We start from the raw sequence: 15,013 nt of genomic DNA on the forward strand, positions 1-15,013 counted from the left end.
AGAAAGACATTCGCCTCACAATCTGTGAAGAGTTTTGGATTGCACAAATAAGAATGAAATGTCCCTTTAGACAATCATAACTGGTGATGAGACATGGGTCTACAGTTATGATGTTGAGACCAAGGTTCAATATTTACAATGGGTCGGGAAATGTTCTCCAACATCAAAAACATCTTGTCAGGTCAGGTCAAATGTCAATGCCACTCTGATGGGTTTCTCCGACTTTGAAGGATTAGTTCCTCATGAATTTGTGCCACAGGGACAAGCTGTTAATCGGTGGTACTATCAGGATGTGTTGTGATGCCTGCGAGAAAATGTGAGAAGGATATTGCCTGAAATGTGGTGAGACAATTCATGGCTCTTGCATCACGATAACAGGTCCACACATTCATCCCTGTTAGTGCGTGACTAATGCACTAAAATCCAAATCAGTTTGTGGTCTCACCCTCCATACTCTCCAGACCCCCTGGGAAAAGCAGATGGAAGGCTTCGGTTTGTTGTTCCCCAATCAGGGAAGTGCAATCAGTCTAGAAAAGGGACTGCTAACAAATCACAAGTGCAACCCATCCCAGAATATTGCACAAGTGTGTGGGATCCATACCAGATAGGACTAACAGGAGATATGAAGGTATACAGAGAAGGGCAGCATGTAGGTCACAGATTTGTTTAATCTGTGGAAGAGCGTCACAGAGATACTGAAGGAATTGAAGTGGCAAGGTCTTGAAGACAGACATAAACTATCCTAAGAAAGTCTATTATCAAAGTTTCAAGAACTGGATTTAAATAATTACTCTAGGGATATACTACAATCCCCTATGTATCGCTCACATAGGGATCGTGAAGATAATAATTACTACAGGCACAGAGGCACTCACATAATCATTCGTCCTGTTTGCCATACATGAACGGAACAGGAAGAAACCCTAATAACTGGTACAAAGGGGTGTGCCCTCTGCCATGCACCTCATGGTGGTTTGCAAAGTATAGATGTACATGTACATATAGATGTAGATGTAGACGTGGCCCCTGCAGACCTTTTTTTATATCCAAAGTTGAAAACTCCTTTGATAGGATGAAGATTTGCAACGATGGATGAGAGAGAAGAAAATTCACAGACGATGCTTCGCGTGATCCAGCCAGAGACTGCTTTTGATTCCAGAAGTGGAAGTGGTGTATCAATGGTGGAGGAGAGTATTTCAGAGGAGTCCATGCACAGTAAGTAAATGGTTAGGAAAGAAAAAATTTGTGGATAAAGTGCTGGAATTTTCTGACATTGTACGATGAATGCAATAAACAACTTCAAGTATCTGTTATCTTACCCGGTGCCTCAGGCCTGTGCCTTCACGTGAATCTTCTACCTCCATGTTCTCAATGCCAGAGTCTACATCCATCTGTGAAGTAGAAGCACTTTTTTCACATGGTAGCATTTCGTCAACCTCCATCTGGGAAGATGTGTCAGTGCTCTGAGAATCACTTTTCTGTGTAGTTAGAACTGGTGGTGTCTTTGCTGTAAAGAAAAGTAGAGGCATTATTTTGTACAACTGAAGATCTCAAATAAAATATTTTACCAACATATTTAAACACAAGCAAATCACTCTTGCGATCAGCAGTCTATCTTTGTTACATAAATTGTGTGTGTTTGTCAAGAACAATCCCTTTTGAATATTTCCAGCAATGGGAAACTCTTCACAGAAGTTTTGTTTTATGATAGTACATATGTAATTATTAGAATCAATAACAATAAATGAAAAACCTGAGAAATAAAAGGTACAATAGAGTTATTGCTTGGCACACATTCTGTAAAAAGTTTTTCACGTTTCTTTTGTATTAATTTTTGTCCAGTTTAACCACTGAATCATCTCTAGGCACTGTTACTTTCGTCATATGTTGAGTGACTTTGGGTGCTTCATCTGACTACTTTACCTCCATAATGCCATGTTTTTCATTAATAACTGTATGTGTTTCTCAGTCAACTTTAGAGTGTACAGACATATTTGAAGAACTCTTGAAAAGTTTGTGCAGGTTTCTCTCAGTTTTTAGTTTTGTGGTATTGCCATCTTAACTGAAAAATGGCATATCTTCACATCATAAGTTTCTATTTATTGTTTACAATTTTTTCTATTATAAAATTTCCTTTCAGCCATCTAATACCATCTCACTGACATTCCTGAGTAATTTTATCCACTGAAAACACACATTTCACATGACTGTTAAAAATTTCATTTTCCACAAATAGGGCAGTTTTGGTAAAAGTGTCATTATCAAGTGCAAATCACGTGTAAATGCATATGTCTACCATAATACTCTCATGCAAGCATCATGCACAAAATTAGTGACACATGTTACACTTACAGAAACCAGGCAACAAATGTACATGGTTACAGTTGGCAAGCATCAACCGATAAGATTTTAAGGATACAGGGTACTTTATTAAATTCTATAGTCTTTCCTGATTACATTGATACATACATCATAGGGTTTCAAATGAAAAATGACCTATACATACCAAATTTTCAAGTTATGGTCATGTATGCCACTACGACCCCTTTATTTCTGTTACAGAAACCAGTTTTATTTAAAAAGAACTGTGAACTTTCTGTTTTTAGCAATTATACATACGATACATTGTATATGTTGGTAACAGTACACGTTCCTAGTGTCTGTAAATGATTATCTTTGCTAGTATTTACTTTTGTTTCACTGAAGCAGTTTGTTCACGTGTTGCTGAATGTTTGTAGTCCAAGTGCTACACATATTTGTGGAAGTACATATCCTTTAGTGTGCAATAAATACAAACTATGCCACCCATCAAGAAATTCAATAAAAGGAAATTCCGTGGTAACCAGTTCACAAACAAAGCAAGCCACACTGTTGAAGGTAACCTATGTATCAGTTCTTTATGGAAGAAACTCCCACATGGCATGCCTCCTGGTGATTCAAATTTTTGTGTTAACAATGAGGCTGTTTGTAGTGGATTTGTTGTTGTTGATGTGGGCATCTTATCTTCTTTGATAAAGGCAGTGGTGTAATGTAAACAACGTGATGGTGTAGGCTGTCTGGAAATAACTGAACAACAAAGTAGCAGGAAGGGTTTAGCGTCAAAATTAGTTTTTCTGTGTAGATTCTGCAATAAATCTACCTCAAAAATGACTTCAAACGTTGTGCATAATTCATATGATGTGAAATTGAAGTTGTTTTATGCAATGCATGCAATAGGAGAAGGAAAAAAGGCTGCTCAAACATTTTGTGGTTTGATGGAACTTCCTCCTCCTCCCAGTAGGTGCAGAAAGTACATAAAAATAATTTTAGGTGCCTTGGTGGTTGTGTCCAAAGAATCTATAAAACATGCAGTAGAGGAAACTGTAAATATTAATGGAACCAGGGACATTGCTGTTGCACTTGATGGGACATGGCAATGTCGAGGATATCATTCCTTGAATGGTGGTGTAAGTGCTACTTCTCTGCACAATGGAAAAATTGTTGACGTTTAGTGTACTGCCACATCTGCCATGGTAACACTGAAGGATATATTGAACATCAGTGTTCTACGAATTATGATGGTTACAGTGGAGGTATGAAGTGTGACGGAGCTCAAAATATTTCAGATCTTCGTACATCCATACTTGAAATGGAGGACAGTGGGATGTAAGCTGGTATAAATTTATATTAAAAATGAATAAATTCCTCCAGCTGTATTTAAGGCTGCCAAAATAAAATCGACACCTTAAATACAGCTGGAAGAATTTCTTAATTTTTAATATAAATATTTCAGAGGTCAGTGCCCATTTATAACATAAGATTTATGAAGTATCTATGCGATGGGGACACTGAAGCTTTCAATAAAATTAATGAGTTCAATGTTTATGGTGATACCTTGGTAACAAAACTGGAGTGTTGTGGACATGTGTAAAAGAGGATGGGTGCTAGATTGAGGAAGCTACGAAGAGAAATGAAAGGAAAGTTGCAATCTGATGGAAAATCTCCGTCTGGCCGAAGCAGACTGACAGAAACTGAAATAGACCTTCTTCAAAGTTATTATGGACTCGCCATTAGACAAACTGCACCTCTGAATGATGTTACAGCAATGAGAAAAGCTGTAAGGGCCACCTACTTTCATACTTTGTCCTCAGATGACCACCCTGTTCACAGACTTTGCCCTAAAGGAACAGATTCTAGATGTGGTTACCAAAAAGCAAAATAAAGTGGTCAAATATGCCATCATAAGCAATCTATTCTTGACACTGTTATGAATTAAATAAAACCAATTTTTAGACACCTGAGTGACCCTGTTTTGCTTAGTAAATGTCTTCATTGGGGTACTCAGAATACAAATGAAAGTTTCAGCCATTGCATATGGGAAAAATTACCCAAGAATGTTTTTGTAGGACTAAATACATTAAAAGTTGGTGTACTAGATGCAGTGATATGTTTCAATGGTGGAGTGATAGGAAGGTTGGAAGTCCTGAGAAATTTAGGTATGAAATGTGGCTCTAATATGTAAGATCAATTGCTTGGGTGCATGAAGCCGAAAGATTTGCAACAGGTGCATGAAGCCGAAAGATTTGCTCTTCAAGTTGCCAAAGAAGCAAGAAGTGCTAAAAGGAATGCCAAGAGGAAGCTTAAAGATGAAGAAATGCTGCAGGATGAAGATTATGCTTTAGGAATGTTCTGAGGCACAGTTTAATTGGACTCATACCTTCATTCACAATTTCCCACAAGTTGTATTTTTCAGAATTCAGGTACAAATATTTCCTAAAGTTTACAAAGCATTGCTCTAATTTTTTTCCTGTAACTTGCAATAGTCCATATTTATGTAGCAGACCTAAGCTTCATTGCAGAATCAACTAAATTATAGAAAAAATAATGTTTTTACTAGGAAAAAATTATAAAAATTAAAATGTAAGATGTCATTTTTTTATCCTTGTAATATACATAATAGGTGGAATTAGTACCTCAGCCCTCATGTCATGCATATGTGGTAAAAATTAGGTCTCCTTCAAATGTATAACATTCGATTGAATGGTACCCAATTTGAGGAAGCATTTGGAAAAAAATGCATCAATTTCTTTGTAATTTTTTAATAACCCTAAGCACATTCAAAAATATTCAAAATACTTTTAATTTGGTTAGAAAGTGTATTGCATTACCTGATATCAACAAAAAAATCTGTAAAACATATACATTATAAACAGTGCCTAAAAGAAATGGGTGTTGATTTTTACACAATATTGAGCTGGAAAAGTACCCTGTATACTTAAAGTGGTGCAAAGATTGTCAACTTGCTTCAAATATTCAGAAACATAAAATTGTACAGTTCACCAAATGAAAAAAAAGTAATATCCCACGACTACATTATCAGAGCCAACTGGAATTAATCAACTCATATAAATAAACATATGGGTGTAACAATCTGCAGAAGTATGAAATGGAACAATATCCTAAGCTCAGTCAGGAAGCAGACTTCAGTTCATTGGTAGAACAATAAGAAAATGCAATTAGGCTACAAAGGAAACTGCTTAGAAAACAATGGTGCGACCCAACCTAAAACACAAGTTTGTGGGACGTATACCAAATGGACTAACATGGAATATTGAACCTATACAACAAAGGGCAGCACGAATGATAAAAGTTTGTTTGACCCATAGGAGAACATCACAGTAAGATAAAAGATGAGAACTGGCGGTTGCTTGAATATCGAAGCAACAACCCCGTGAAAGCCTACTTCCAAAGCTTCAGTAACCAGCTACAACTGAGTAACCTACCAACATACTACAACCTCCTTCATGTCGCTTTTGTAGGGATTGCAAAGACAACATTAGAGTACTTATGACACACACAGAGGCATTTAAACAACCATTCCTCCTACACTCCATATGTAAATGGAACAGGTAGAAGTGCTGATAAATGGTACAATGGGAATACAACAGGACAGCTCTGATATTTTAGAGTGAGCCTTGATTCCTTGCTGATGAAGGATGTTGTGCAGCTGAAGGAGGACCACTGATCGTAACAATGATTTCTTTATTAAGGCTTGATTACAATCATCAGTGGGCACTGTGGAGAACATGACTGTGTTCTTCCCAGAGGTGATGGGCTCAGGCTGCTGACTGCACACTTAACTGCTGTGCTGCTGCTGCTGCGTCACAAGGTTACAATGTTTCCTGGCCATTGTGAGTGTGGCTGGAAGCGGCGGCTACAGGAACTTTGGACTGTGTCACACTTCTGAGCTCAGGGCTTAGTGATCTTCTGTTGGCACCCTGGCAAGGGCAGAGATGGCTGGAACCTTCCATCGTTCTCCTGGGATGGCAGCCAGGTGTGGACCTGCTCCTAGCTTCCAGAGGTTTAGGTGGCAGACAGAAGTTCACGACCTGGCTGAGGCAGCACAGATTTTATGTCACAATAGTGGCCTCTTGTTCGATACTGACTGTCTGATTTGTGAGTCCTTAAATCCAGCTTCTCCATGTTGATTTCTGTTGTCCACATCAGTTAGTGTTTTGCACCAAACTATCTGCAATGCGTCAGTGACTGCCAGCTCTCACAACTGGGTTGCAATACTCTTGCAGGCTGCTTCATGCGTCAGTGACAAGTGCCGTCTGTTGTGACAAAAGCATTGCAAAGTCACTGACCATGCAGTCCGTCCCCTCGCTGGCTGCAACCGATTTGGCAATGCCCTGGTTTCCTCACAATGCTCTTCTTCTGTTTCCAAGTCTCATTTTATAGCTTTATCCCGTTACACCCCTCCCTGTCATGAAAAAAATTCGCCCTTGAATTTTACTGGAAGAAAAAGACTAGTTTATTTACACTTTGTATTTGTTCCTCCACTCACGGTATCACATTGTACATTATTTGTCCAACTTCAATAGCACTTATCTCTACACAGAAGTCTTTGTTCACGGTGCACATTGCCCCTAGTCATAGTGCTTCTAATTGGTACTGCTGTGACTTAATTGAACTAGTAGGTTGAAGGTTGGTAGTGATGGGATTTGGCCTACTTTCCACTTTAGCTGACAGTATGCGACTCCCATTAGTGCAAAAATTTTAAAGGCAGCTGAGGCTATCCACTGGTGCTGTTCACTGTGATACTTTTTTACATGCTCAAACAGGTGTCCATTGACATGTGGTCATGCTGTGTAGCCAACATTCAATCTAGGGAGGTGAGCGGGGTCAGGTCTAATGTGTCATTTTGGAAGACTAGGTTTCCGGTAGTAAAATCTCAAGGGGGTACATGGATCAACGCATGGGTTATATTCAGGGCAGTGGTTCCTGTCATGGTGGCAGGTAATCAGAAGACTGGTCCAGATATAACACATTGGCCCCATTGATTAACATCCCCCGACCATGTAGTTCTACAAGCAGTGTGCCACTCTTGTCGATCTTGCTGGTACCAAGTAAGGATAAAGACTGTTTGGAATGCTACAGAATACAACCAGTGTAAACCCATTCTTTGAAAAACCTCTCTTTTTTTCTGACTAGACTTGTTTCAGATATTCCATCGCAAGTTCCTAGGGATGGAGCTGTCTGATGTCACCATTTATCGTACATAAGTAAACTGAGTTTGCAAAATCTTTCCCTATGAGGCTAATGATCTGTAACTAACATGTACAGAAATACACACTCATCTTCAGTGACAATCTACCTGCTGTTCAAGCCTGATGAGAATGGACAACTACTTTCTCATCAATTAAACATGTACTCTTTTTAAAAAATAATTAATTTATTGTTATACTTATATTGGCATTTTTCCTGTCAATACAAGCACTGAAGTTGTGAGTACAGTTTCACCCAAAATTCCTTCAACATAGAACTTGCACCAAATCTTTCCGTATGTGCACTTGGGAGACTCCTTCAAAAAAATAACATCCTCTACACTTCCATCTTTCCTAAAAATATAAATATAACCACAAAATACATATACATGAAGAGAATAAGTAGTAAGAAAACAAATAAAATACAAAAGTCCATGGTTATCTTGCCATTCTCTTGATACTTTATTATTTCCACCCATGGCCCAAGTGTGTAGTGAAGTGTCAAGATAACTAAAGAATTGTCTCGCTTTTCCTAAGTAGTCTTCTCTTTTTTCCCTTTTCCCCAGATTCTACCCTCCCCTCCCTGGAAGACGCTGCCAATGTTATGGGCAACATCTCTATTGTTCCCTTAAAAGGACAAATCCAGCTGGTATGGACTATCATGGGGCTCATTTGGAGTTGTAGCTTAATGTTAACACGCATCATTTCTGTAGCCTGAAAGGGGCCCTGATAACATGTCACAAACTTCGTAATTTTTCCTTTTGGTACACATACGGGATTGTCATCATAACCCACTGACCTGATTAATGCTTAGATAACACTGGTTTCTTATTAAGTATCCTGTTTTGTCGTTCCAAAGCTTTGGTGCTCATCTTCTTCACCTGTCGCCAAATACTTTTTAACCATTTAGAGAAATTTTTCACAGCTGAAATACCACTTCTTGGGGGAGGCTTACAAAAAGGAGAAGGCACCTTCTGTCCAGAAACAACCTCCTACGGAGACAAATCTGTGCTCTTATGATTTTTTGAATTGTGTGCAGCCATAATGTATGCAAATAGACCGCCCCCATTATTATGCTGTTAGTTAACATAGTAGCCTAACATCAACCATTCGCCTGTAGGTGTAACACACTAGTCAGAAGTTTCTTAATGTGCGACACTGCTTCATTAAATTGGACACAAAGTTTGTTCCTTGGTCAGTTATTATTGTCTCAGGCATTCTGAACTTAAGTATTCACTGGTTTGCCATTGAAAGTGCTACTGTTTTGGCCTTCTGCTTTTGTATCGCTATCACAGAAACAAAATGTGATTATTGTCAAAACATACTTGTTTCCTGTTGGTGTTTGTGCAAAAGGTCCAAGAATATCTACCCCAAAGCACGTGAAATAGTTTATCTGCTTCCAGTAATATATGTAACATAATCTTTTGGTGACTGGGCTCCCCCCATTGCACACATGGTATACAATTCTTTGCTTAACAATTGACGGCATGTCCGTGCGTTAACCAACAGAAATTTTTTGCTACTCCTCATTCCGTTGCCCTGCAGCCAGTGTGTCCTACTAAATGTATGTGTCATTAATTTCTGTGTAACGACTGAAGTTAATATTTTGTATATTGTTGGTAGGCATGTTATGGGGCGATATTTTGCTGGGTTTGCTTGATCTTTAGGTTTCAGATAAGTTATTCCTTGTGTAAGTGCATCAGGGGCTGTGTATGGGTCTGCAATGTAACTGTTAAATAATTTAGTTAGATGTGAATGTGTTGAGGTGAACTTCTTTAGCCAGAAATTTGCATTTTATCTTTTACAGGGGCTTTCCAATTGTGAGCAGAATTAATTGCTTGGGTGACTTCATGTCGCAAAATTATCACTTCAGGCATTTGTGGTATCATCTTGTATGTGTCTGTTTCTGCTTGTATCCACCGTGCATGTCCGTTATGTTGTACTGGGTTTGACCATATGTTGCTCCAGAAGTGTTCCATGTCTGTTATGTTTGATGGATTGTCTATTTTAATGTGTGTGTTATCTATTGTCTGGTAAAATTTCTTTTGGTTTGTGTTGAATGTTTGGTTTTGTTTCCTTCTATTTTCACTTTTTTTGTATCTTCTAAGACGTTTGGCCAATGCTTGTAGTTTCTGTTTCTTTTCATCTAATTGCTCTATTGCTTCTTGTTGTGAGATTTTACCTAACCTTTTTCGTTTTTTGTCTGATATTTCATTTCTTATAAATTGTGTTAGGTGTCCGATGTCTTTTCTCAGTTTTTCTATTCTGATCTGTAGCCTGTGTTGCCATGCTGGTTTTGTGGGTTTCTTCTGTGTGTTGGTTGGTTCTGATCTCTGCCTAGTGTGTATATTTAGTGTAGTGAGTGCTCCTATATAAACCAGTAGTTGTAACTCTTCCATAGTTGTATTTTCATTTATTTTGTTGTGTATGATTGTGTTGATAGTTGTTATTGTTGTTTCAACTTGTGGGTTATTTGGTGGTCTATGCAAGAATGGTCTAATGTCTGTATTTGTGTCTTTGTATTCTATATATGTCAGCTGAAATTTTTCTTCTATATCTAACATGTGTGTCACTTCGTGTTCTATTTGTGCTTGTTCTGGTGGCTGTCTTAAGATTTCGTTTTCCTCTGATTGTTTAATTGATGCGTGTTGTTCTTTGTTTGTTTGCTCTGGGATGTTTGAGTCCATTACTGTATTTTCTTCTTCTTCTGATTGCACATTATTTTGTTCCAGTATTTGTTGTACTTGTTGTTTGATGTTTTCTAATTCTGACTGGGGTATCCTGTTATTTTTTATTATTACACGGATCTGATCAGCTAGTCGTCATTCTGTTAAAAATTTTAATTCTGGGTATCTGGTAATAAATGTTGTGTATACTTGTGATCTGTATCCAGTTGTAATTATTATTATTATTATTATTATTATTATTATTATTATCTTTCTTTCTTTCTTTTCTCAGACATTATGTCTGGTCAAAAATGGAAAGTGACGCGGACCTTGATCAAGCGTGACTTTCTTTTAACTGTACAGTATATGTTATATTGCATTTAGGAACTTTCGGGTAATTGAACATGTATCAATAATTACGGATTTCTGTAGTTGTATATATAAGTTTGGATGTAGCTGTATTGCATTGATGTACTGGTGGATATTGTGTGGTATGACTCCTATAGTTGATAGTATAATTGGTATAATGTCAACTTTATCCTGATGCCACATGTCCTTGACTTCTTCAGCCAGTTGGAAGTATTTTTCTATTTTTTCTCCTGTTTTCTTTTGTATATTTGTTGTATTGGGTATGGATATTTCGATTAGTTGTGTTAATTTCTTCTTTTTATTGGTGAGTATGATGTCAGGTTTGTTATGTGGTGGTGTTTTATCTGTTATAATGGTTCTGTTCCAGTATAATTTGTATTCATCATTCTCCAGTACATTTTGTGGTGCATACTTGTATGTGGGAACGTGTTGTTTTATAAGTTTATGTTGTAAGGCAAGCTGTTGATGTATTATTTTTGCTACATTGTCATGTCTTCTGGGGTATTCTGTATTTGCTAGTATTGTACATCCGCTTGTGATGTGATCTACTGTTTCTATTTGTTGTTTGCAAAGTCTGCATTTATCTGTTGTGGTATTGGGATCTTTAATAATATGCTTGCTGTAATATCTGGTGTTTATTGTTTGATCCTGTATTGCAATCATGAATCCTTCTGTCTCACTGTATATATTGCCTTTTCTTAGCCATGTGTTGGATGCATCTTCATCGATGTGTGGCTGTGTTAGATGATATGGGTGCTTGCCATGTAGTGTTTTCTTTTTCCAATTTACTTTCTTCGTATCTGTTGATGTTATGTGACCTAAAGGGTTGTAGAAGTGGTTATGAAATTGCAGTGGTGTAGCCGATGTATTTATATGAGTGATTGCTTTGTGTATTTTGCTAGTTTATGCTCGTTCTATAAAGAATTTTCTTAAATTGTCTACCTCTCCATAATGTAGGTTTTTTATGTCGATAAATCCCCTTCCTCCTTCCTTTCTGCTTAATGTGAATCTTTCAGTTGCTGAATGTATGTGATGTATTCTATATTTGTGGCAATGTGATCGTGTAAGTGTATTGAGTGCTTCTAGGTCTGTGTTACTCCATTTCACTACTCCAAATGAATAGGTCAATATTGGTATAGCGTAAGTATTTATAGCTTTTGTCTTGTTTCTTGCTGTCAATTCTGTTTTCAGTATTTTTGTTAGTCTTTTTTCTATATTTTTCTTTTAGCTCTTCTTTAATATTTGTATTATCTATTCCTATTTTTTGTTGGAATAGATAATTCAAATATTAAAGAAGAACTAAAAGAAAAATATAGACAAAGACTAACAAAAATACTGAATTATTATTATTATTATTATTATTATTATTATCATTGTTTCCTTCTTCAGATGTCCAACTTCTTTTGACATTTAACTAAGTACCTTTGTTACTTTATTGTCCCCCTGTACGTTGGTTAATCTTCACTGATTAAGGTGCTTAACTGGATGTTGTACACCTAGCAGTTTTTGAATAAATTCTCTTAATCAACATTTTTATGAGTTAACTGTCTATTAAAAGCTGAAAGTGGTTTAAGATTATCATACCTTGTATCATATCTTTTTGTTTGGTGAAATTTAGTCAATAATGTTTTTTAATTTCTTTCAGTCCTTTCAAAGTCATTTTCCCCCTCCAGGAAAACATATTTTCTACTTTTCAGTAAATTCTACTAACATGTGACTATAATTTCTGGTTCCACACAAAAGTTTGCCATTGAAGAACTGTTCTTTAGTTTTTGTGCTACATTTGTATTAAAACCTACAGCAATATCTCATAGTGGGATTCTTCATTTGTAAAAGTATCCATTGATGTCTCCTACCTCTACTTTAGAGCATAAACATGCTGGGGTGTAAATTTTAATGATTTCCACAGAATAATTTTTATTTATTTTTAAAACAAATCTTTTTATTCTATCGAATATTCCCTCTGTTAATGTATTTTCTTTTCGTCAATAAAGCCTACAATATCCTTCTTATTAACCTAACTTTCAACTTTTCTAACTTACTTGAAGAACTCAATGTTCTATAATCTACTGGTTCAAAATCAGAAGTAGTGGACGCAACTGGATTCCTAAGATCGATGTTATTGATAGAGCCAAACTTTGTGTAGTACAGTGCTGATGCAGAAGTAGCTGGATATGATATGACTCACAGCATAGCCACTGACGGTGTTCCAACTGTCAATTACTCCTAATTCTTCAGCTCGGACTGAAATTCTGATGTCCCAGGATGTCACAGGTTGCAGTAAGGCCTCCAAAAAACCTACCCACAACATGCTAGCCTGCCAGAGCCAAAAAGTTTGGCTACAAAAATGATTATTGGCAGACAACATAGCTATGTTCACACCAGTTTCAAGATAGATCTGAGAACCTAGGATCAACATAATCAGCCCACATGCTGGTTATACGGGGTGTTACAAAAAAGTACGGCCAAACTTTCAGGAAACATTCCTCACACACAAAGAAAGAAAATATGTTATGTGGAAATGTGTCCGGAAACACTTACTTTCCATGTTAGAGCTCATTTTATTACTTCTCTTCAAATCACATTAATCATGGAATGGAAACACACAGCAACAGAACGTACCAGCGTGACTTCAAACACTTTGTTACGGGAAATGTTCCAAATGTCCTCCGTTAGCGAGGATACGTGCATCCACCCTCCGTTGCATGGAATCCCTGATGCGCTGATGCAGCCCTGGAGAATGGCGTATTGTATCACAGCCGTCCACAATACGAGCACAAAGAGTTTCTACATTTGGTACCAGGGTTGCGTAGACAAGAGCTTTCAAATGCCCCCGTAAATGAAAGTCAAGACGGTTGAGGTCAGGAGAGCGTGGAGGCCATGGAATTGGTCCGCCTCTACCAATCCATCGGTCACCGAATCTGTTGTTGAGAAGCGTATGAGCACTTTGACTGAAATGTGCAGGAGCTCGATCGTGCATGAACCATATGTTGTGTCGTACTTGTAAAGGCACATGTTCTAGCAGCACAGGTAGAGTATCCCATATGAAATCATGATAAAGTGCTCCATTAAGCGTAGGTGGATGAAACTAAAATGAGCTTTAACGTGGAAATTAAGTGTTTCCGGACACATGTCCACATAACATCTTTTCTTTATTTGTGTGTGAGGAATGTTTCCTGAAAGTTTGGCCGTACCTTTTTGTAACACCCTGTATGTGGACAGAGTCCAAAAGTCTGAAGTCTATGTTATCATTTACAACCTGTAAGTATTTGTACAACACATTATGAATCCGAGCCTAGTGCAGAGGTTTGTAGGCTGCAATGAGGGTTGGTGAGGGGCTCATGATTATTTGCTCACCATAAACTGATTTACTGAGAGCTAAGTTCTTAAGATAAAATAAAATAAAAAAAAATAAAGTTGACAAATGTAACTCCATAACTAAAAAAAAACTATTCAGAAATTTATCTATGGAGTAGGAGTTTGTTTTCATAATTTTCATTATCTGCCAGAGTACTTACCACTCGAGGAAAGTGGTGAAATATTTATATGGCTGCATACTTTGCTCCTTTCTGTGCAAGACTAAGATTAAGTTGTGGATAGTGAAGATTATCTTCTTTCCTGGTGGTTGCCTCATGGATATTAACAGCCACATGGTGCAAACACCAGGACTTGGCACTGGTATCTCCCTGGTTGGTTCCCTTAAGCCTCACTAGGATATAATAAAAGGGCTCCCCCAACCGGTCCATAGTAGTCACCCTTTGCACTGTCTTATTCTCTACCAATATTTTCATTCAACCTGAAATACCAAGCAACTATTTGGTGGGCACTGAAATAAACTGTTCTTCCTGGAAACTATGTCTGTCAGTATTGGGAGTACAGGACAGCTCTCATCCATACTTCCTAGCATCATTACTTACAAAGATAATTGAGATCATATTCTCTATTAAAGAGTTATCCATATTTTTGCAAAAGATTCATTTTCATCAATGAGACCAAGCAGCCTTCAAGAAACATTGGTGGCCATAAGTATACTGCAATACCCAGATATTTTTTTACAGACAGAAGTAGTTTCAGTCCTTGAGTAATTCATGACAGATGATGTAATTCCCATACACATATTTCATAATACATAAATAAACAAATAAATAAATAAAATAGCTGAAAACAATGCTTTCCCAGCGAATTTGCATTTCTAACTAATACTACATGTGCCAACTGAACAAGAATGTTTCTACTGTTAGATGTTCATGTTAGTACATGAAAACATAACGGATAATGTCTATGCTACTTACGTTCTGCACTACCAGATTTTGATGGTGATGAACATGAAGCTCCTTGGTTCACACCTGCAACTAGTTACAAAAATACTTATTAGATGAGAAATGTCAAACAACAAATTCAAAATATAAAATTATTGAAACTTCCCGACAGACTGAAACTTTATGCCAGACT

The 15,013-nt window shown here is 37.3% G+C and overlaps 1 protein-coding gene across 1 annotated transcript in view; it reads right to left on the reverse strand.

Annotated features, from left to right (window-relative positions):
* LOC126237011 (ubiquitin conjugation factor E4 B) overlaps positions 1 to 15,013 on the reverse strand; it is a 313,737-nt gene that overhangs the window by 283,679 nt on the left and 15,045 nt on the right. The window contains exons 3-4 of the mRNA XM_049946739.1: positions 14,854 to 14,913; positions 1,320 to 1,507 (exon numbers count right to left, since the gene is read on the reverse strand). Of these exons, the coding sequence (XP_049802696.1) occupies positions 1,320 to 1,507; positions 14,854 to 14,913 (248 nt within the window). The remainder of the gene's footprint in view (positions 1 to 1,319; positions 1,508 to 14,853; positions 14,914 to 15,013) is intronic.

Source organism: Schistocerca nitens, chromosome 2 (assembly GCF_023898315.1).
Source record: "Schistocerca nitens isolate TAMUIC-IGC-003100 chromosome 2, iqSchNite1.1, whole genome shotgun sequence".
NCBI lineage: Eukaryota > Metazoa > Arthropoda > Insecta > Orthoptera > Acrididae > Schistocerca > Schistocerca nitens.